The sequence below is a fragment of the Ixodes scapularis genome, unplaced genomic scaffold (assembly GCF_016920785.2).
Source record: "Ixodes scapularis isolate PalLabHiFi unplaced genomic scaffold, ASM1692078v2 PGA_scaffold3__209_contigs__length_174095766, whole genome shotgun sequence".
NCBI lineage: Eukaryota > Metazoa > Arthropoda > Arachnida > Ixodida > Ixodidae > Ixodes > Ixodes scapularis.
The window spans coordinates 152,041,098-152,063,887 of NW_024609868.1; the positions used below are offsets into that span (position 1 = coordinate 152,041,098).

Here is a 22,790-nt window from a genome sequence, read left to right on the forward strand (position 1 = left end):
TTCTCATAAAAGTAATCTAGTAGGCTGCCTCCTCTATGTTTGTAAAATATTGCCTCATCCCACCGTTCAACCGCATTTTTGTCAAAAAATGTCGTGAAGCTCTCCTTCCACATATCCCACGAATCGTTGGTGTGCTCAGCCACACGAAGTTCGTACCACTTTTTCGCATTCCCTGCGAGAAAGAGCCTTAAATTCTTGATCCGCTCGCTGTTTTCTGTCCAGCGGTTTTTCTCACAGGCATATTCGTAGAAGTCCAGCCACGTAGAAGCAGCTGAAGATTCACCATCGAACATATCTGGCTTTACGGTCTCTTCACGCCTACGTTCTTGCACTCTCATAGTTTCTAACATGGTGGTCATGAACTGCCTCTGCTGTTTCATTTGAGATACTTGCATCTGTAGCAGCTGAGCAACAACCGATGTCATGTCTCCACCAGCCGAAATCACTTGACCAGAAGTAGTGGTCGGCTTCTGAAACCACTCCTGGAATTCCTGCACTCTGATGTTTAGTTTCACCGTCCGTTTTAGAAGAAGCTCTTTCGGCGACAATTTCGCTTTCCCGGCGATGAAGGAGATAAGTTCCATGTTGTTAGCTTCCCGGGCCATTGGAACTGTTTCCTCACCGTCCAGCTGATAGCTCTCCAGTATTGGCTGTCCTTCTTCGCCAACCGTCAGAATTAAGTAAATCCACATCTTTCAAGTAATCCTGTCGACTGCGCCAAGTGTAACGATTCGTAAACGCGTCAAGATTAAAACTGGTGTTTTTATTCTATCCACCTCTTCATCCTCCTCTTCTTGATATATCCTGGCCTATCGTCGTCTTCCTTCTTGTCTGCCTCTTGGAACACTACACTAGATACGAGGATTTAGGTACAATGTTTGGAGCATGTGGACAGGAGGCGGAGACGGCGGAACAATTTATGCGTTATTGTAAAGGCGAGTCGGGTTTATTAAAGGCACAAGGGTTTAACGGCGGCGAGGGAAAAATGGACGTCGGGAAGGCGCATACAAGTAAGAGTCTGCGTTTTCGGTATTTAGTTTTCTTACAACTCGGTGGTGTTTTTTGGGGGATTACTTTTTTTTTCCGAAGCTTCGGTGTTTTTCGGTGTCGAATTTCGGTGTCGGACAAAACACGGGAGTTTATCGGGGCTCACGATGAAGAAAATAGGACACATGCGTGGGATTCCCTGACCACTAGTGCGGACGCGCGTGATCCGAATACATTCGAAAAGCTCCCGCTATCGCTACGAGAAGAAGACAAGACGGGAGATGTGGTTCCCCAGAAATGAGCAGCCGCCCTAGACGTTGGTTCAACGCCTGTCTTTCGTTAGCAAAAAACAAAACACTCAGCAAACCTTTTCTTTCCCTGAAGCTAGGCGTTTTTTGTTTGTTTATTTCCGATACAAATGCTGCTCCAAATCGAGATTTTTTCTCTTTTTCGGTCTTTACTTTTTTTATAAAACAGGCTCGGGAGTTAACCTTTGAGGACTATAAATATCTTCCGAAAACACTGAACCTTGGATATGACTAAAAATAGGTTGTCCGATTGATGGGATAATTTTAGTGGGACAATAATATCGTGTTTTTTTTTCTTCGTTTTTGTCCTCTCGGACAGCAGCGGAGAATGTACGGGAATCTGAAGCCGGTTGTGAAGAGGCGTTTTCGCCACCAGGAGAGTAATTTTAAGTCATGTTATTATTAAAAGGATTTAGCTTAGTACGTCTTATTTAAATAGACGTTACATTTTCATTAGGACAGACTGCCTGAGGGACGCAGGTCGGTGCCCGCTTTAAAAGGTTCAGCCGTACCCACCCATCGTTCTTGTCAGTTATGTCCTTGGTGTTTATGAATAAAACGTTCGGTTCAAACGCTAGCTAAAAAATAAAATGCAGGCTTAGGGTTTAGCGCCAGAATCGCATTTTCAAGTTTGAACGAAGAAGGAGAAAGCACTGCGCAGTTTGTGAAACGAATTTCCACCGACCGCCAGAATCGACTCCACACTCCAATTTTCTAGCTGGCGAAAACGTAGCTAGGGCTGTGCGTGAAAGAGTGATCGGCTCCTTCAAGCCGGGGGTCTAATCTATTTTGCCAGACAGCTTAGAGCAACGCACGAGAAATTGTTTCCCGGGGCACCGCTCGCGACCGCAAATCCCCAACTTCAGGGGAAAATTTTCAGTGTGCGCCATAAGCATTTCATTAATTATTTCTGGGGAAACCCGACAAGGTTGCCGACATGTCACCACCCGTGTTCGTTTAAAACAAATGAGTGTCAAACGGAGGCTTTTCCGCAGGCTTTAGACGTTTTCATTACGGCACCGCCGTAAAGTTTCTCCCGAGTTTGAAGTCATTTGCGGCAGCGTGACGCCGAGGGTGTCAGCGACATTCTGACAGACTTGCTGGCGTCTGCAAGATGACGAAATTTAGATTTGAAAAAGGGAACGTTCTTATTTTTCTTGGCATATGCATCGCGTGGCAACATGCCCACTTTTCTTTCGTCAACGAGCTGTCGTCGGTAAAATTGCGCATTAAAATGAAGGTATATAAATCATTGCTCTTTAATATGCCAGCCAAGCAGATTTCGCGTGCGGACGTAAGGTGATCACAAATCAGCAACGCCGGATATGGAGGGTTCAAGAATGAAAGCCTGGGTGCTTTGATGTTCTGCCACAGCTGAAAGTAAATTATGCATGAAGTAAAATTAAACATCAGTAATTAGAGACGGATTCGCGTTACATGCTTACTGAATGTGAATATTTTATTGAATGCAGTAGTTACTCAAAGTAAAATCTTCGTTGGATTGTGTATTTAAAGTTAAGTGATTCATTATTGAATGGGTGAAAAATCGAATTACACACCCCACAAGGATTTAAACAAATATTTATCCAGTCAGCTAAATACATGACAGATACTGTACGCCAACTTTCCAGTAAACAAATGAAATAACTGTTTGACGAATAGCAAATGAGTGCTGTCGAGGCATTATTATAATGGCAATAAAAACTGTCTGCTTGTCTTTAAATCGACCAATTTTGGACAATATTTTTCTCACAAGTTCTGTAAACCCTTCTTCCTTTTCTGCTCACAGTGCCTGTATGCCACCTGGCAATCTATGGAGGATAGAACTCTTAATATTGGGGTTGTGGGTTCGTGCTCCAAGTTGAGCGTCAAACTACATGGGCTTGTCGACCTCAGCATCTTGTCTCCAAGTAAATTGAACACAACACTTGGTGCACCCGATAATTTACGTTTAAGAACGTGGAATGACGGGAGGAGTTCGGGGGAAGGGGGGGTAGGGGGGTGCGAGTCGGCAGGCTTTGTCTGGTGGTGGGACGCTTTCCGGTACTTGAGATTGCAAAATTGAGGTGATGCATAGTTTATATAGATCTAAGTAGTCAAGTTAGGATGTACGTTGTCATGTATTGGGTTAATGCGGGGAAGGCAGGAAATATTTGGCACGACTTCAAGGCCAAGGCCAGTTTGAGAAAAAATAGTGTAGATAGCTGAACTTCTCGGTGCAGAATGTACGTTCATGTTTTGTAAAGTTTGCTTTAAAATCTTGTTTCAGCAATTGGGAAGAATGTTCAACCGTCACGCACCTGGTGAATAAGGTAAAACACTACACCGATGGGGACCACTACAGGAATTGGTTGTTTGCGTTTTTGACGCAGCGCTAGGCTGGTATAGCCGTGTGCTGCGTCAACGGTCAGTTGGGGTTCGTGTACAATATCTGAAAGGACCGATGGAACCTTTTCAAAACCTCGTCGAGCAATACTGCCAGTCGCATTCTTTTTGGGCTGGAGTTAGGTCTTAGCTCAAGTCCGAGTGGTTGGGTCCGAGCACTATCTAAACGCTGACGCAGCCTTTGTTTCGAATGCAAGCTGAGTATGTGCCCGAACAATGGCGGGCTTGGATAATTCGCACAGCGGTTCCTGGAGGGGGCCCACTTTCAAATCTTTCGTTTACTGGTCCCAGCCAAAGCACTTCCAAAGGGTACCCTGCGCTCGAGCGAGGTAGGTGAGGTAACGGATCAAGTCGATGGTTGCGTAAACACCGAACTCTGGCGAAAACCACCTGGACAAAGCGCCCACATAATTTAATATTCTCGACAGCAAATAACGTAGCGAGGGTTGTTTGTCACAAAAAGCAAGTTAATCCAGTGCTTATTGACCTATTAATATCTTCGAAACTGCACGCCCGCTACGTGCTATAGTTCAAAATGGTAGAAGCACAAATCGACCACAAACTGTGGTACTGAATAAAGTCTTCATTATTGACCACCGGATGTAATATGCTTACTTGGTCTACATTGTGCCTTATTGGACAATGTTTGTATGTCTTTCAAAGGTTACCTTTTGCTTAGACAATTGTATGGTTTCTTCATATAAATGTATCAGTAATGATGGCAATATCAAAATAAAGATCAAGCTTTTCGCTGATAATAGTGTTTTCTACACTCATGTGAATAATTTTTTTTTATAAAACGTGCCCCAAAACAACCATGCAGGTCTCCTCTTTTGTGCAAAAATATATAAATATGAACAAAAAAACTAAAAGAAAACACAATTGCAGGCTTCAAACACAAAGCAACAAGCACACAATATTTACAGTTCGGCAGCAAGCACTTTCACTTGGTTCCTGAACACCTTAATGTCACTGTACACATCAAGCTCAGTTTTTATGTTAATCGATCGTAAACGATGTTAATGATCGATTGAATAAATAACACGGCGAGTAATGAAGCTGATGAATACTGATTATTTGTACTGATCCTATGTGCACCGGTGCTGATCACCTGAACAATTTCTCACAAGTTTCATTTGTTTCTATAACAGGAGACGACTATAGGTATAGCTGAACAAAACTTGATAAAACAACTGCAAAAAGTCACTGATGTACGTCCATCACTTTTTTTGCGTACATCGCTTAATTTTGTGATTTGACATATTTTCGAAGTAACGTATTGTTCTGCGTTCACCAGATTTTCTTTTCCTGATTAATTCCTTCCCGGAACATGTAAACGTATCCTTAACCATCGAAACCTGAATTAAATGCGTAGTTTTCAACCTTAACCCAGAATATAGAAGCTGCTCGACGGATAGGTGAATAGGTTTTGTAATTTTGCGGTAAATGCTATGTTTGACTGGTAACGATAATAATCCCCGGAGAAGGGGAAGAAAGGGGAAAAAGGACAAACACGAATCTCGGAACACAGCTACTTAACTGATGCACGACTGAAAAAAAGAAAACAGCCTTTTCCAGGTATCGAGCCAGGGACCTCTCCCTTCCCAGCGGAGCGCTCTACCAACTGAGCTAACCAGGACGTAGACGCTAGTAGAGCAAACGGTTTATAACAGCTGCGACCAGTCTCACACCAAAAAGGGTAACGGCCTGCATTTTAAGGTTATGATGATAATGAAATTAATGCAAAGGTGCAAGCGAGCTGGACACGAATAACGTTATTCTTGCCCAGCTCCCTTACACTTTTTTATTAATTGCATTATCATCTTTTTATGGTAATTCGCTTTTTAGACCTATGTAAAGCTATTACCAGCCCGTCTTTCTGTTCTGACTAAATGGCATAGTGTTTGTGCCTGTCTATGATATAAAAAATTTTTAAAGACAAAAGATTTTAACCGTCTCGCAGATATTCTCCATCAAATCAACTCAATATAACAAGCTTTGTTGTAAAATACATTACTTGGCAAGAATATAAGGTAATGTACAATCTGCTGTATAGCAGACATTTTTGTAAGTTTAAGACCGTGTTACAATGAAATAGTTTTCGAAAACAAAATGCAATAAAAATAAGCAAGCCGCTGAAAAAGAAAAGGCTTGAATTATCAGGGCTACTATCTCGGAAAAGGTTTGATAATGATAAGGTGATTATTCATGGTAAAACGCCACTATTCAACGTAAATTTGCATTCGCTATCTAGTTTAGAGAGAACATCATGGCTATAAAACCGTGTTCCATGATGCATAGAAAATTAAACACAGCACGGACCTAAAAACGTAATTGTAAATATCCTCATATGTAGTCTAAAAATAATAAATTAAAGATTGTTGCCAAGGAACAACTCTTAAAAGAAGCTGTGATGTTATGCTCATAGATATTTTTTTTTCTCCACATATTTGTATTTCATGCTCTCGGGTTTTATTATACTAATCCCGGTGCCCGCAGACTGGTGAAGGCTTTCCATCGCGTTGGACCAAGTAACTAAAACTTCGGTTGCGCATTAACTAGTTCAAACGGCCGAGTCATACAGCCTTTCGCTCGTTTGCCCTTAAGAAAACCATAAATCCACCTAGTCACACCCTCGAGAGGGCGACAATCATTTTATCAATGCGGATAGCGTCACCCGCGATAATTCGTGCACTGTCCGTGTTTTTTCCTTGTCACCGCCGTCAACAAAACTGGAGACAATCGTATTGTTTGCTCGACGACAATGGGGAAACTCTCAAATTCCAGACGCACAACAAAAGCAATGACACAAACAAGACCGACTGATCCTTAGACACGCAGTGTCCCACGCGAGTGTCACGTGTTTTCCACGCCGTGGTCACGTGTTGTCTCCGTCGGCATAGCTTCGGCCACCGCTTTCCGATGGCGGTCGAGCGAAGAGTAAAGAGAACAGCTTCGAAGAGCTCTCATTATCGGAGTAGCCTGGGCATGAGGGAAAGAAGGAAAAACCGTCTGGGGTTCGTCTACCTTCCTCTCTTACATGGCTGGAGAAGACAATAGACGAAGGGTGATTGCCACGATTAGATCTGTGGCTGGAAGGTCGCTCTGATAGAAGAAGAAAAAGATTTAGTTCCTTGCTCGGAATCATTGGTGTACCATATTCTTGGAGGATTTCTAGCCACCTTATTAGCGCTCATTAAACAGTAAAAAATTTCGACTCACTGGGCTGCGGGCGCATGCAGCGCTGCGTCTAATATTTCGTAGAAGAGAGCTATTGTGCATGTTCATAAATCGTTTCATAGAGATACAAAGATAGAGTACAGAAGCTGCTTGCAACAAGCTATTTGCCGTGTTACAATGCCGCCTCGGTGGCTCCAAGGCGATAGCGCTGGCCTACGGATCCCCATGTGGCGGGTTCGAATCCCGGCCGAGGTGCCCGCAATCTGACGGAGGCTTATTGCGGAGGAGGCGCCGTGTAAACGAGCTTTCGGTTGCACGTCAAACGATCCCTAGGTGGTCCAAATTAATCCTCAGTCCTCCGCTGGGGCGTGCCAGATGCCCGTCGTTGGTTTGGCACGTAAAACCCCCAAATTTGAAATTTTTGGCCGTGTTGCAAGTGTCAAACAGTTATACTGTAACAAGCTGTTTGCCTTGTCACAAGTGTCAAACAGTTATACTCATATTCAAGCGATAATCGAGCAGCGCCAAACGTGCGTCGATATGGCTCTCGTATTCTTTGTGGGTTTGCGATTGCTACCTGAACCGATCACGCAAACGAAAAAGAACCGGATTGCGGCGCACGTTCACTGTACCTGATTGGTTCATTCCGTCGATGGGTTCCATGGCCGAGCCCCTTTTTGGCGCTGCTTGATTTTGCTTCATTGGATTGGAGGGTGAACTGCGGTTGGGCCTTGTGAAACCGAGTATACCGAGTGGCACTGAACGCCTAAATAAGCGGTGTTTCGTCAGGTTCTCTGAAGTCTCGCAATGAGCTGTGGTTCTCATGAAAGGTAACTATCGGATTCTTCGGCAGCCATATCTTTTTCCAACGTTTCCCGATCGTGTGGAAAATGCATCGAGTTACTTTATATCAAACTCGGCAATCGAGTTTCTGTGTAACATATTAAATTTACTACAAAAGAGCGGCTGGATAGTAGTTGCCTAAAAAAAGAGAGCAAAATATATCCTTATTTAATTATATAGCTCCAAATGAAACCTTACGTTTCTTCTAATTAAAAAAATTATTAGTCAACGTGAACAGAAAATGTGCTGTAGGCGGTTGGGAGGCGTAATTTAACGAGAACAGGTTTTAGAGGGAAGACTGGTTTTGACTTTGCGCGTTTTCTGTATGTTCAATCAAATATTCCGATAATTCACAGCGGTTTTTTTTTTCTCTCGCTGATTTTCGTGTGTATCAATATACATACGAAATATTTAAGTGTCAGTTATGAATTATAACTGAGGCAAGTGTTTCTTTCAATCTTTTCAGAAACATATGCCTCACTTAGCTATGCCCTCCTGGAGATGGCAGAGTGTGAAAATCCGCTACAATTCAACGTTTCAATTTCTTTTAGCAGGGTTAAATTCATTGGGCTCAAGGCAGTATTACACGGTAGTAACCTCAAAAGCGGGCCTCTTGTTTTTTGACACCACTAATAATTATATAAACGTTTTACTTCTGGAAGAGCAGCGATCACACGCTCAATTGACAGTCTTTGTGAAACATTTTGTCTCTTGTATCACACGCCATGTACGCCATAAAAAGATTATCCGAATCGACAGAGACTGCTTACTTTGTTTACTATGTGAATTCTTCGTTCGTTTCGATTGAACCCGACAAACAAAAACTACCGCGTCTGAAACCTGCCAGAACCTAGATAAAAAGGCTGTAGTACAGAAGGTTCACCTCACTTAGCGGAGCGCGAGTTGCAGAATGAGCATCAGGGCAGCGTCAGCATTTGGTTGATACTCGTGTAATCAATGATTTAACTCGAGTCCCGGTAGAGCGCACCCGTCGTGTTCAATCTGTGTTTCGGGCTGGTTCCGGTAGGCGACGAAGAGGACGCCGCAATGCAGCTCGCCGTACGTTTATTGAGAATTATCACGCGGTCTCTAAAGCGACCGACTACTAACCTAGGTGACTGGAGGAAATCCGCGGCAAAGATCAAGCCAGCAAAAGCAACAATTCTCAGTGTACAGGACTCGGCATCCTCGTATTTCATGTGCAGTATGCTGTTACATTTATACGCCTCTAAACTTAACGAGGTGAAGTCACCATTATATGCACGCCAGAAGTAGATTCAGAGAATATTTTGAACACCTGGGTTGAAAAAGCATTACCGCCTTGTTCTATAAAGTCCTCCAGCTAGAAACACCAGGCATGTCCATCGCTTGACGCATGCCAAATCATGTCATCACCTATTTTTTTCACATATAAGGTGGTTAGTAAATAGTGTAGGCATACTGCTCTGGAGGCTTGTATTTAGGAGTAAAATAGTAAAATATATCTAGATTTTATGATTTCAGCGAACTCGAAAAAAAAGCCTTCGGAAATTTTAAGCCTCCCTTCACCTAATACACGTTGGTTATTCCTTACCTATGAATTGATTGTTGCTTCCGGTTTGCATTTAAAGTAATACTTCTGTAATGATATTATTATGAATAATACTATTAATCTTATAATTAGTAGTAGCAATAGTAGAATTACTAGTTCTGGTATTAGTAGTCATATAGTAAATACGTAGTAACACTACTCGGTGGAGGGTGCACACATGGTACTAATAGTAGTTATTGTAGTTACACAAGTAGCACTAAACCAGCAATTGTAGTAGTGGCGCCGGACTTTTGTGAAGGTAGTTGTATCAGTGGTGTGGTTTGTTTGTAATGCTACTGGAAATCCTTATTAGGAGTTTTTTGCTCCAAATGCAGAAAGAGCGCACTAAATGTCCTTCCAGAACGCTAAATCGAATGCAGAACACTAAACAATAAACAAAAAAGTACGAATAGGTTTTTACGTGCTCAATTCGGGTTTCAATTGAATATTTGGGCGTCACGCTAGACATGTTTGCCGAGTAGAAAAACACGACGTCCGTAAAGGTAATTTCAAAGTATAACGAGCCGCTTTTCTTTCTTGAAGCTGGTTTGTTGCACTTTACTACAGAAATGAAGACGAAAACAAAATGATGATTCGAGTGCTCGTACTCGAGACCAGGGGTGGCGAGTCTGACCCGGCCTAAGAGCCGCAGACAAAACCACGAAACTTCCAAGAGCCGCGGAGGGGGGGGGGAAGAACAATAAACGAAACTCGAACTACTTTTAATCTATCCGAGTCAAAAGCAGTCCATCTGTACGTAAGGCAGACTACCAAACCGCAACCTTTCTTTTAACTTAAAACGCGTACCATTTCTCTTTTTCGGGAAGTGCTCGTGTGACTGGGAGTGCGGCGGGGGGGGGGGGGGGGGGGGGGGGGCGGGGGGTAGGGTAGGGAAGGAAGCCGCGAGCCGGGCACTTTAACATTCGAAGAGCTGCATGCGGTTCGCGAGCCGCTGCTTGGCCACCCCTGCTCTAGACCTTGGGGTTCTTTATTTTTTTATTTATTTATTTATTTTATTTCCAATACTACTAATCCCATTCGGGATTATTGTAGGGTGGTACATCATACTGAAATATATATCTTTTAATACACATTTGAAGATAATGGTATGCAAGCCTATGTCGACAGGTGCGCTTCCAAGTTCCTAAGAAACTGCTCTACACTAGTGGAATGCGCAATGTTTCGCGGCAAGTGATTCCATTCGTTGATAGCGCGGGGGAAGAAGGAATATTTGAAGGAATTATTGTGGGTTGGAAGTTCTTCGTAAAGCTTACCATGGTTATATCTTGTTAGCCGTTTACTAGTAGGAGTTAGATAATTTTCCGTGGGGATGTTGAAGTTGCTGTTAGCTAATTCATTTAAAAATTTAAGCCTTGCAATTTTCGCCCTTTTTTCTAGTGACAACAGTTCCAATTGCTTACATAACTCGGAGGGGGAATCATGCCAACTATATTTGTTAGATATAAACCTTGCAGCCATTCTTTGTATTCTTTCTAACTTTCTAACACCAGAGGCCGTGTATGGGAACCATACACGGCCTTTGGACGGACATCGTTGCCAGGCAATAAAGCCAAGGGTATAGGCGTTGATACAATTTCCACACATTTGAGTTTTTAATAGCTGAAAAATTATATTATTAAAACAGCAAACTAAAAACGAAAACCAGCCTTTGAAAAACCAAACTTCTTCTAGTCGAACTTTGCACTTCTACTTACAACGCTCTGCACCGCGAATGAAATATCCCCTCTTTACCTCTTTATTTTATTACCGAACTCAAATAACAATTACTGTCAGCTCGGGCACCTCAAATTATGTAACCTTTTTTTTCTAAGGTGCTGTAGTAATAAAAATAATAAACGCACTTACCAATGAAACGTGTAAAACACTTTTCACGTTACATGTTTTTTTTTTTTTAAATTTTGGACCAGTGGTTATTAAATGGGGGTCCGTGGTTACCAAATGGGGTTCCGCATCAGTCAATCCCGGTAATAAAAGTTGTATTTTTTATATTGAGAAGAAATGTTTCAATTTTCGGCCGAGTTTCCTCGTGTGTATGTCAATAAGAAAAGGTCTACGTCGCACTAGCCCCTAGTTATATCCATTTATTAGATGATTATATATTTTAACCTATACCTTTCCCATCGCCTTAACACGAACGGTGTCTTCCATGATTTCCGCCGATCCACAATGGGTACGCGAAACATCGATGGTTAAGAACCACTGTTTTAGACCGATGTGGTGTTCGTATAAGCCGGCTGCCCGTCTGCACAGCGATCAGACACTGAGCCCTATCGATCGGTAAATGCACTCGTGGTGCGTGCACAAAAAAGCGGTGAAGAGGCGACAGCTCTTTGAGTGCTTTTCGAAAAATCGATCTCAGGAACAAGGTTGCGAAGGAAGTGCACTGCAGGCTACGTTCGATAGCGGCCACTTATGCCGAAAGGCTGCGTCTTCCTGGAAAAAAAAAATACTATCAAAAAGTTTTCCCAGGAATCTATTTGAAGATCCGCTGAAGTACAAAAGAAAATAACCAGCAATTGCACTTGGTAGAGCGCAAAAGTATAGAGTACGTTCCGCAATAACTTGAATCAGGCACGTAGCCAGGGGGGGGGGGGGGGGGGGCATGGGGCCCTCCCTCCTCCCCCGAACTTTTCCATTTTTCTGGGACCTCCTCTCCCCCCTCCCCTTGCTACAGCATTTTGTCATCCCCCCCCCCCCCCCCCCCGCCCCCGAAACAAAATCCTGGATACGTGCCTGACTTGAATACAGAGAGAAAAAAAATGCATTCTGGGTCCTCACAGGGTTGTCGAAGAAAGGAATCGTTGCTCGCTCGACACCGCAAAAACGCCCCGGGCAGCACAGTATACTGTGACAGATTTTTGTTTTTGTCTGAAAATTTTGTACATTAAAAAGCCAGAAGTGAAGGTAGGACCAAACTTTCCCTTCGTTGGGCAGAGTTTGGACACATTAACCCTAATTCGCCAAAGAAGACTCAAAGTTACGCTTCACGGCTGGTAATCTTACTGTGATCTGCAATCTTTGGGCCTAAATCGCCAAACAAGTGCAAGAGTTAGGCTTTATATTAGGTTGTTCAGTTTTCATGTGGCAGCTTTGACCTACATTTCCAAACAAGAGCTATATTTAGGCTTCACTTCTGGTCCTTCCGTTCATATCTGACATCTTTGACTGTAGTTTGACACTTTAGCAATGATGTGGAAAGCAAGAGAAAAGTCACCTAAGTTCTAAAGGAAAATACTCCTGCACTATAACTAACGCCTTGGAGAATCCTGTATTAGGCCCAAGTTAGGCACCTAGGATTGCGAGGTGTGGGCCAAGTTACGAGACGTTTTTCTGGCGTGCTGCCTTGGGTGAGGGTTTTAACGAAATAACTAGATTACGGTGTGCAAGCGCTAAAAAGGACCACTTGTCGACGGCGCGACGATTTAAATGATTAAGATATCGATATCAATCAAACGTTTACGAGTTTTCTAAAGCTTATAAAGTTATTTCTAAAGGCTGCTTTCTTATATTTTGAGTTGTTTTGAGCTGTAAATATTTATATGATATTCAAATCTTCGCTAACTGCCAACATTGTTGTCTCCCACTCATTGTCACTGGAAAGACACGCTAAATTTGACCGCATGCATTTTTCTTTTCGCAATGCTTCGTTTAAAGCCTTTCAGTTTCGGTCACCTCGGAACGTTGCCTATGGTACACCTGCATGTAGCCTGTTCACTGATTTCTTAATTTTTGAAATCAACATGAGCGGTTAATTATTAAGCCAACTAGGTGATAAAAAGCATCGACGACGGGTGTGATAGGAATCTTAGGCATGAACCACAGTTATTCTAAAAAAAAACGTGTAAGGAAAGAGGAAGCATTTCCCTAAGAATAATCTTTCTCAGTAAAATACTTACTCTTGAGCTTAGTTTGTTAACACTGAGTGCCACATCCGAGTATACTCGGGCACGTTTCGGTTTGCTGTCTGCCCCTCCGAACTGGGTTGACTTCTTTTGTTTTTCTTTTCTTTTACGTGTAGCAACATGTACGAGCAATAGACAAAAAAAAAAAAAAAAAAGATCTTCTGGTGTTATTTTTTGATGGCATGTACGTTTTTGTAAAGGCGACTTCTGTTTCGGTATGCTCGTTCGGTATTACAAAGTGGTGAATCGGTGTCGTTCAACCTCGCGCTTCATGGAGAACACAGATCTACATGTTACTGATGAACTCGGTATTCAAAGACTGAGAAAATGAGGAAATTGCAGTTCCGAATAAGCAAAGGCCGAGTAGGGCCGTCCCAAAGTATGACGGCGGGGTGCGATCTCGAGGTGACACTGTATACTAGCTTGTCTCGAAAAGTACAGCACGAGAAATATGTTATGGGATGGAGGCACGCAGTCATCACTGAACTTCTTGCCCTCAAATTGTGTCTTTACTAAATAAATATATTTCACAGTGCAAGCTGCTGTGTTACTGAGACCAAAATATGAGTTCGGCATGCGGGGGAAAAAGCCGGCACTGGAAGGGTTAAAATAAGACATCTTTGAACTGCTCATAACCCATGAAGTCTTTGCGAATTTTCGAAAGAGAACTCTAGTTCTCGCGCACTTTATTGCTGAACCAATTAAAGTTTTTAAAACAATTCAAAACGCGAATTGCTTAAGCATTGCTTGCAACGGGCTCTTATCTTATTTTTATAGTTACAGGCAACACAACGGCGCGCGTTCCTCAACCTCAATTGTATTGGATAGTGCGTAATGACCAGGCATTTATTCCCAACATAGAATATGTAGGTGAGACCTTCATTTTATATACTTGAAATCTGTCTAATGATGCTGAAAATCGTGCTCCCATCGCATTATTTGTGAAATTCTAGGTCACTGAACTAAACCAAACTTTGTGTTAGGTTTTATTATTTTCACGTAGTATTTTCAACTTTATCCTTTTCGTGGGGTTTATTTAGGCGATTAGTTTCACAAATCATTCGTGAAACCTGGTTCGATTTAGGTCCCGTGTATGTCCAGGTCATGCTGCGCCCTGAGCTACAGGTGCACAGGGATGATTTAGTCCCCCTTCGAAGTTGATTTTTTAGGGGTATATAACATTTCTGTTTCTTTGGTATATTATTTATATGAAATGTTTTTGTGATATTCTATGCCCGAGATATTGGTACGGTGAAGAAACTGTTCCTTGGTCGCCATTTCGTGCCCGCGTATCTCGTGCTTCTGTGCTCCTCTCCATTGGGGCTGTTGAAAGCGCTACTGTAAACTTGGGCAGTAGCGCTTTTAGCTGCAGAACGCAGACGTGCTGGGTTCAGTCCCGTATTCGACCGGATGAGCATAGGTACTGAGCGTATTCATGTAATCTTAACAGCGTGTACGAGCTCATCCAAATAAACGTTTTAGATAATGAATTTGAAAAATGATATGAAATAAGTTCTTCGTACGTCCGGGTTTTGGGGGAATCCCGATTTTCCCATTTAAAGGAGGCAAAGTGACATATATTTGGACATACTGAAAATAATTTTGAGATTCAGAGCAGTGAACTGCATATACAACATACCCAAGCCGCGGCAGAATTTGTTTAAAATTTTATAATATATTGAAATAGAACAATAAAAAATAGTTAGCTTTGAAACCCCAAGCAGAGGACCATCAAGGTAGGAGCCAGCCAGAAAAAAAAAATCCTCATAAGATATTGAAGACATTCGAGTTATGAGATGCCAAGACTGTGGGCGCTTCATGAGAATTAGAAGTTGTTGACTGAAAAAAAACCCTTCAATCATTTCTTTCTGCTAACAAAACACTGAATTGAATAGAACTAAGGTTTCTATATATGGATATTGTTTAATAAAACCACCCAGAGCTTTAAAAGCGAAACAAAAAAATATTTTTAATTTATTTCGTTATGAAAATCTCGAAGATATTTAGAAAAGGAAAATGACCACCAAAAACTTGGGATATCTATTCCTAGTAAGTAACTTAGTCTCCAAGACTGTTTTAACAAATCATTGGGTACAAAATTCTAGAAATAATATATTTCAAAATTTCTGTTACGCATTTTTCGCTGACGATTTGAACGTGAACATTTTCAACAGGCACGCAATTCTGAAACCTGCATAGCGTACGGAATGCAGATTGGGAATAGGTTTAGTGAGATGACAAACAAGATTTGTCATAAAACGAGAAGTTCGTTTAATGGTCTACAAAATCTGCACAAAACAGTTCTGGCGAATAGCCGCGCAGATGAATAAATACGCTCTTAGAATAAATAAGTGAATATGTATGTACTATATACAAAATAGAACTTCCAGGTACAATTCTTGGTGCAGTGGGCTTCAACCTATTTCTTGTTGTTGGACCCCGAGGTGGTAGTTGCAGAATGAAAACGTTCATGTTTTTGGTGAAGTCTTGTTCTCCATCGTTGGCAGCAGGCCACAAGAGGACCACGAACTAGCAAGCAAAAGTTTACGAAAGTCATTTTACATTGGTCCCTAGATCCGTGTACCTTAAACCACATGAAGTAAGGCATTTATGAAACGTGTTGTCTTCAGATCTTATCACCGCCCATCAGAGGACCTGTCAAAAGTGGCGCGAATTACTTGCCCCGTTTTCAGGCACAAAGGTGGTCGCGGACGAAGCAGCATATGTTGATCTGTTGACATTTACATGGAGAAGACGAAGGGCGTGCAAATGTCAAAGGCTGCCTGAGACTAGACCTGCCCGCCTAAGCACTTCTGCGGCTATCTGTTTATCAGGCGCGAAACGACTGTTCGAGTCCTGCACATTTCCCCAAAAGCGTGGTATTTGGGAAACGCAATAGACAAGAAACAGCTCCACGGACCTTGCATGTTGATCCGGCGGAGCCGCTTGTTCTTCGCCAAGTCCCTCTTGTCCAAGCTGGCGAGGTTGTTGTAGCTCAGGTCCAGCTCGGTAAGGTCGTGCAGGAAGTGCATGCCGCTGTGGATGCGCTTCAGCAGGTTGTCAGAAAGCTTCAGCGTTGAGATACGCGACACGTAGTGCCCGAACGCGCTGTCCACGCTCGTGATCTGATTTCGGGACAGGTCTAGTTCTTTCAGGTCCTTTAACCATTTGATCTCGTCGAGCCTCACCGAAGACAGGCTGTTTCTGGAGAGGTTCAGCCGCACCAGGTGCTTGAGGTGGTTCAGCGCCTGCCCGATTTCCGTCAGGAAGTTGCCGGAGAGGTCGAGCGTTTGCAGCTGTGTCAAGCTGGCGAAGTTGCGCTCCTCGATCTTGGACAAGTGGTTCCTGGACAAGTTCAGGTGCCAGAGATGAGTAAGGGGTGCCAGGGCGTCACCCACGTCTTCGATCCAGTTGTTACCGAGGCTCAGCGTCTGCAGGCTTCGCAAGTCTTTGAAGACGCCGGCGATGTTGGTCAGTTTGTTCCCGTCGAGATTAAGCAGCTTGAGACTGGACAGGCCTTCGAGCTCGCCCTCCAGAGATTCAATCGCATTCGTGCTGGCAAAGAGCCATTCAAGGGAGGCCAGGTGACTCACCGATCCGTTCAGGGAAGGAATCTTGTTTCTGGAGAGCGTCACACGTTCGAGGTTTGGATTGAACACACCAGCCTCGATGTATTCGATTTCATTGTCAGACAACACCAAGAACTTTAGGTTTCTGAGACCGGGAAAAGAAGAGGAATTCAGCTTGGCAATGTGGTTTCCGGACAGGCTGAGTGTCTGCAGAAATGTGAGCTTCTTCAAGGCTTCGCTGGGGACCTCATCGAGCGAGTTCTCGGCGAGGATGAGGAAACGAAGGCCCTCGAGTCCCACAAAAGCGTCGCCCGACACAAGTTTGAGGCTGCTGCCGTTGATGTAGAGTCGGTCCATAGTCACATTGGCGAAGAAGCCGGCTGTCAGAGCCGGGAAGGCGCACTGGGAGATCTTGAGCTGCGGGATCGGGGAGGGGTACCGGTTGGCCAGGGACCGATGGATGACTTCTGGGTCGTTAATGCCTTCGCAAAGGACCTGGGGCACCGCGGGCGAGTCGGCGCACGAGCAGGAGCCCAACTGGTCGGAGGGGGGGCACTGGAACCGGAGGCGGTAGGCCGGGCACCCGAGCGCGCTGAGGACCACGAGCAGAATCCGCATCAGCACAGACTTCATGACGTTCGAGTTCGAGGTTCACGCAGAAGAAAGCCGCGAAGATCAAGACACGTCTTCGGCAGGTTTTAAAGGCTTTTTCACCTGCGAGCTGGCGCTTGTACCGACCGACGGCTGCATTGGAGTCCCAAGCGCGCGGTGAGCGCGGTATTTAAGCGTTTCGGCGGTTCCTCTCCATTGGTCGATGCGACTGGGGTCGTCATGGTGACGCCCAATGGGAAAGGAGGCGCCTCTTGGTGTGAAAAAGAAACAACCAAAAAGTGTCCACGGTTCTTTTTTCTTCCTTGGCTCTTTCTCTCTCATTTCTCCGCAGATCTCGGCGAAAGCAGCAACGAACGCGGGTTTGTCCTGTGAGACGCCGGTCGGAGGATGCCGCTCTCCGCGAGCGCGGAAAGCAGAGTCGTCGGCTCTCCGCGTTCGCGGAGAGCTCTCGGCCGAGCCTCTCGATACGCCGAGTCGTCGGCTTATCGAGAGGCTCGCCTTGCGACGCTACCGGGGCAGATTGTGGTGCGGAGATGTCGTTGGCACGGCGACTGCGTGACGACAGCGTGGGAACTCGTGTTCGAAGCTCCGGATGATTGAATGACTCCGGTGGTCCTAAAAGACCAGTGTTTGTCAAGATGCGCGACCGCCAGCAATTCAATTAGGATGGGGATTATTGTAACAAAAACCTACGATATCAACATATGTGTGTTGTATTTTTTTTACTAAGTTCTGTTTCTTTTAAATAAAGTATATAATCTTCTTTTTATAGTTAGGTTGCTATAGACCGTTGACATATGTTGACACAAGAAATGTGGACTTTGCCACATTAGCCATTGAGCAAAGCCGTCAAAAAATGCTTCAACACTGTAATGAAAACGAACGATGCCACGCATGACGTTCTTCCGGGTATTCAGTTTCTGCAACACGTGTAGTAGGCACGTGCCTTCGGAGCCTGACACGGCCCGTGATATCTTTGCAAGCAGAGATATGGTAGCGACCGGAATGGTCGGCTTGTAATCGCCTAGGTCGGGAACTAAAGCCGGAGACATATTTACGATATCTTCAATCACGAATGTGCGACCAACTCGTCATACGGCAACATACGACGATGTTTGTAGAGGCGAAAGATTTGTGCCCAAACGCATTTTGCTTGGGACACATAGTTGCGGGGCCGCGAAAAAGGGACTAGCAATAGTGGCAACGTCGGCACAGCCGAGGCAAGGGTAAAGACTCCATAAAAAGAGCGTAATTTAATCAATAATAGCACCGTTCCTCAATTACATTAGGTTTGCCAAAATATCAAGATAGGTATTACAATTCGACGTAACAGGAATATGATTTTTGAAAGTTTTTAGGATTGCATTACTACTTGAGTCGAAGCATCAAATTGTATGTTGATAACACTTCCATCCGTGTTTCGCCGCTTAACCAAAATGTGTTTATATAAGAACGACCCAATTTATATAAACAAATTCATTGCACATTGCATGCAGAATTAAATTTCTCGTTCAAGCTGTTTAACTTCGGTGATATAACTAAGGACGTGGGGCGTGCTATCTATGATATGAACAACGGGGCCTTCAAAACCAGGACTAAACAGACAATTCGTCTCTACCTAACGCGACAAACTGTCATGACAGACAATTGAGCTTCAGTATTTTGTAGTACTCTAAATTAGGACATTCTATTGACCTGCGTAAAACCACGTCAATGATATTTCGAAACAAAATATGTAAAGAGGGTTGGAATCTACTTCGAACAAATTGAAAGTAAGATATGAGAGTTACATGGGTGTCGTCTTCACAATGTACTTAAAAAGCTTGACAGACATCAGATGACTAAATGATGGCAACGGTGAGTGGGATCATGAACATAAATTTGCCTATTAACTTTAGAATTCCTGGTATAATGGGTAATGCTGTATTTATAGTGTTGACGGCAGTTACAATTAATGACTAAACGATTTTAAGCGGTTTCGTAATATTAACAATATCTTGCACCCATAATATTTCATTTTCTCCCGGGACTTGGACCTCTATCTTATTAAGTTAAATTTTCTTGCACAGCCCTTTGGCCTCCTAGATGGCAAGCCCTTTCAGTGCTCGATTTATGAGTTTAAACATATTTTGAGATTTTGTTTCGCACGTGGCGTGTACCGGGTGCTCGCTGTGTTACAACTGACGCATTAGTGCAGGTCATACTCCTCTTTCAGGCTGCTTGTTCTAACTCCACCCTTTGACGCCGCGAAGCGTATACAGATTGTCACCCCGTTATCAACCAGAACCTCGTTGCCTCGAAAAAACAAACAACTAATCTCTGTGGAGTATGTCTCTGACGCAACGACCGTTATCTAATTGTTTTGTGCTCCTTTTGTTTAGGACTCGTCGCGCCGTGAGGCGAATCGGACTTTGGCATACATTTTTGAGTACACTGAGCTTGATTCCGCGGGTTTCTTTTATCCTCACATGCACCCTTACGCAAAAAAAAAGAAAAAAATCCGGCCCTCCGTTTTGTTCTAATAGGCGTATGGAGACATACTTTTTAAGGTCCTCTTAATTCGAAAAGGTACTGTCATTTTTTTAAAGTGTGTGGCGGGCGGAAATTTGATCAGCCTGGCATATGAAGAAAGATCAATCCGATCCCCTTCACCATTGTCATTAGCAGCATCCAAATCGTAACCATTCCTTTTCCAGGTGAAGAACAACCATCGGTGTTTTTAACCAAGCACAGAATTTAGGCAAATAAAATTAAAAAAAAACAGTATAAGCGACATTTTAATGTTTTAAGACGGGTCTATTAGGAATGAAATATCGTATTGGTGCGAATCTTTTTTTAATAGACCTCATCTGTAATTATACGTCAGTACTTGCGGCTGACTTCGAACATTAAAATGATCCACACTGATCATGTGACGTATCACACAAAATATACTCCATGCGCCGGGTAAAGCAGTTTTGGTCTTTGGTCACTAACTGCCTAAGAAACACGAGGCCTGGGCTATCGTAACCAAAAGTCTTGCTGCATGGTTTGTTTATTGACGCTTTAATGGACTAGTGGACCACTGTATCTGTTTATATCCTTTGTTTGTGTCGTAAAACACACCGTTTCTTTACAAAATTTGTAATTCTAACGCTTCACTATAAAGTACATTATTCATTAACTACCTCTACATTTCAGCACGAGTTGATCATTATGTTAAAGTCGGCATGCCCGATACACCAATTTACTCATACCAAGAATTATATATTATCATTAAAACCGTCCTCCAGCACCTCTCATAAACATACCATTATCTGAACTATTTTTAAAGAGGCGTTAACTAAGAAACTTTGCTAACACGCCGGACAAATAATTTTATAACAAAATTGCTTACTTTGTTTTTATTCTTGTGCTAATGTTTTTTTTCTATTTTGTATGCATGTCCTTTTTTCTGTAATGCCCTATGGGCCTGGGGGGAATAGAAACCAATCACTCAATAAAAAATAAATGCCACAATCTGATTGGCTCCGGAAATGCTGGAAACCCACCAGGTACCAGCATCCCAGCACTATATTTCATTCGATTTATAAGTCTCCCTCAGCTATTTTGTATGCTGGTGTTTAGCGTACAATGTAATATATGTAGTGGATCCTCGGTCGGCTTTACAATCCAATTCCGAGCAGCCTTCATTCACGTGGCCACCTCAATTCAAATTCACTCAGGAACCCGAGTCGTAGTTGTCCCTCATTAGTTAAACCATGGCTGTGTGGTACCGAACAAGGTCTCGATTGTTCGCACAAAGGTGAATAAAGATTACCTTCATCATTTTGTAGCCTTCCGCCTATTTGTATAAAAGTATTAACAACCGCTTTTTTTATAAACTAAACTTTAAATGTGCCTTTTTTTTCTCCAAAACGTCAAAGAGTCAGTTGGAATTTTCTACAGAGAAAGCTCGATGAACGACGACGACAATAAAGGTTTTCACTTAAAAACTCAACCTTGCTTAAACGCGTGAAACGGCACGCTTCCTGCGATCTTCTGCCAGAGCATATTAAAAATCATCAACAAGCTTTGTTGCTCACCGATCCCTTTTCCTTAGATTGCGCGATTTTACTGTCAACCATCCTAGTGGAAAGCATATGGCCGAACATTTCCTTGGTGTAAACTTCAAAAAAAGATACACACACACAAAACAATCCATTACGAACGCTTTTCTCGCGTCTCACTGGAAATAAGAATTTGTTTGTTGTTAGCTGACCCAATATGTGTGAGTAAAGTATGTGCTCAAGTAGTTTAGATGAGATAGATCTCATAGAATTCGGACGATAGTTAGATAAAAAATCTAATTTTCTGTTTGAAAATTAGTACAACTTTGCCAACGTTTCAGTCGGAATGAAGTCAGCTTTCGGATAGCGATCGGTTAATTATGAGTGAGAAAACTATGCTAAAAATAAGGCTTGTGTTGTTTAAAATTTGGGAATTTCTGTTGTCAAGACCTACGGACGACGACCGATTTAATTTGTCGATTATCTTTGCAATACGAACTGAATTTATGCTGATTGTGGGCATTTGCAGATGAGGCTTTTTGGCATAAGCAGGGACAGTGGATAACCATTCTACAGTAAAAATATAGGAGAAGGAGACGTTAAGTATTTTAGGGCAGTCGCTTCCTAGCATGGGTTGGCCGTTTTTGTCTCTGAGATAGATGATATCGTTGTTACTTTTCGGTGATACTATTTATCCGAACTTCCTTGGATTAGTTTATAGGATAAATAATAATTCATAGAAGTATTATTAATATTTGGAGAGTTTAAGATTTTTGGTTTACTCCCTGAGAGAAGAATTATAAACATTCCAAGCTTGGGACGTGTTGACATGTTTGGCCTTCGCAAATAATCTTTTTTTTTTTTATTAATTCGAAGGGAAAGCAAGGCTTTGGTGAACCACAGATTTGCTAAATACTTACAAATACAAATTGTAGGAACAGATGTTTTCACAAGTTCATTTATTTTTGTTTTAAATGGTACTCGGTTCTCGTCTACCGATCTGTCGTAGAAGTTATCAACGTAAGACTAAAAATTAATTTGTCACTTTACGGTTTACTGATTCATAATCAGCCTTCTTATAGTCATGGAATATTTTAGAAATTGGATGATTCATGACGACCGGAAGGGACAAGTCAATACGCAGCAGCCTGTGATCGTTTAACTCTTCACAGTAATGAATTGATTTGACTATATCTGGTGACGTGGTTAGTATCTAGCTTCAATATTATCTGGGCGAGTTGGTTTGTTAACTAAATGCGTAAAAGTTAAAGTTAGACACATATCTTGGAATAATTTCGATGCGGTGAATCCACCGGATAAGTTTGACCAGTCTCTAAGGGGAAAATTGAAGTCGCCGAGTAACAGCATGTCGGCGTTCAGAAAAT

At 42.8% G+C, this 22,790-nt stretch overlaps 1 protein-coding gene across 2 annotated transcripts in view; it reads right to left on the reverse strand.

Annotated features, from left to right (window-relative positions):
- The window catches only part of LOC8050955 (leucine-rich repeat-containing protein 15), a 65,219-nt gene extending 47,703 nt beyond the window's left edge, over positions 1-17,516 (reverse strand). The window contains exons 1-2 of one of the 2 annotated variants that reach the window (XM_029990419.4): positions 16,117-17,501; positions 15,448-15,725 (exon numbers count right to left, since the gene is read on the reverse strand). In XM_029990419.4, coding sequence (XP_029846279.2) covers positions 15,616-15,725; positions 16,117-17,398 — 1,392 coding nt within the window. In that variant the 5' untranslated portion in view covers positions 17,399-17,501 and the 3' untranslated portion in view covers positions 15,448-15,615. Of the gene's footprint in view, positions 1-15,447; positions 15,726-16,116 lie in introns of those variants that run through there. The other variant, XM_029990420.4, reaches the window with a different exon arrangement.
- Positions 17,517-22,790: the final 5,274 nt, after the last annotated feature.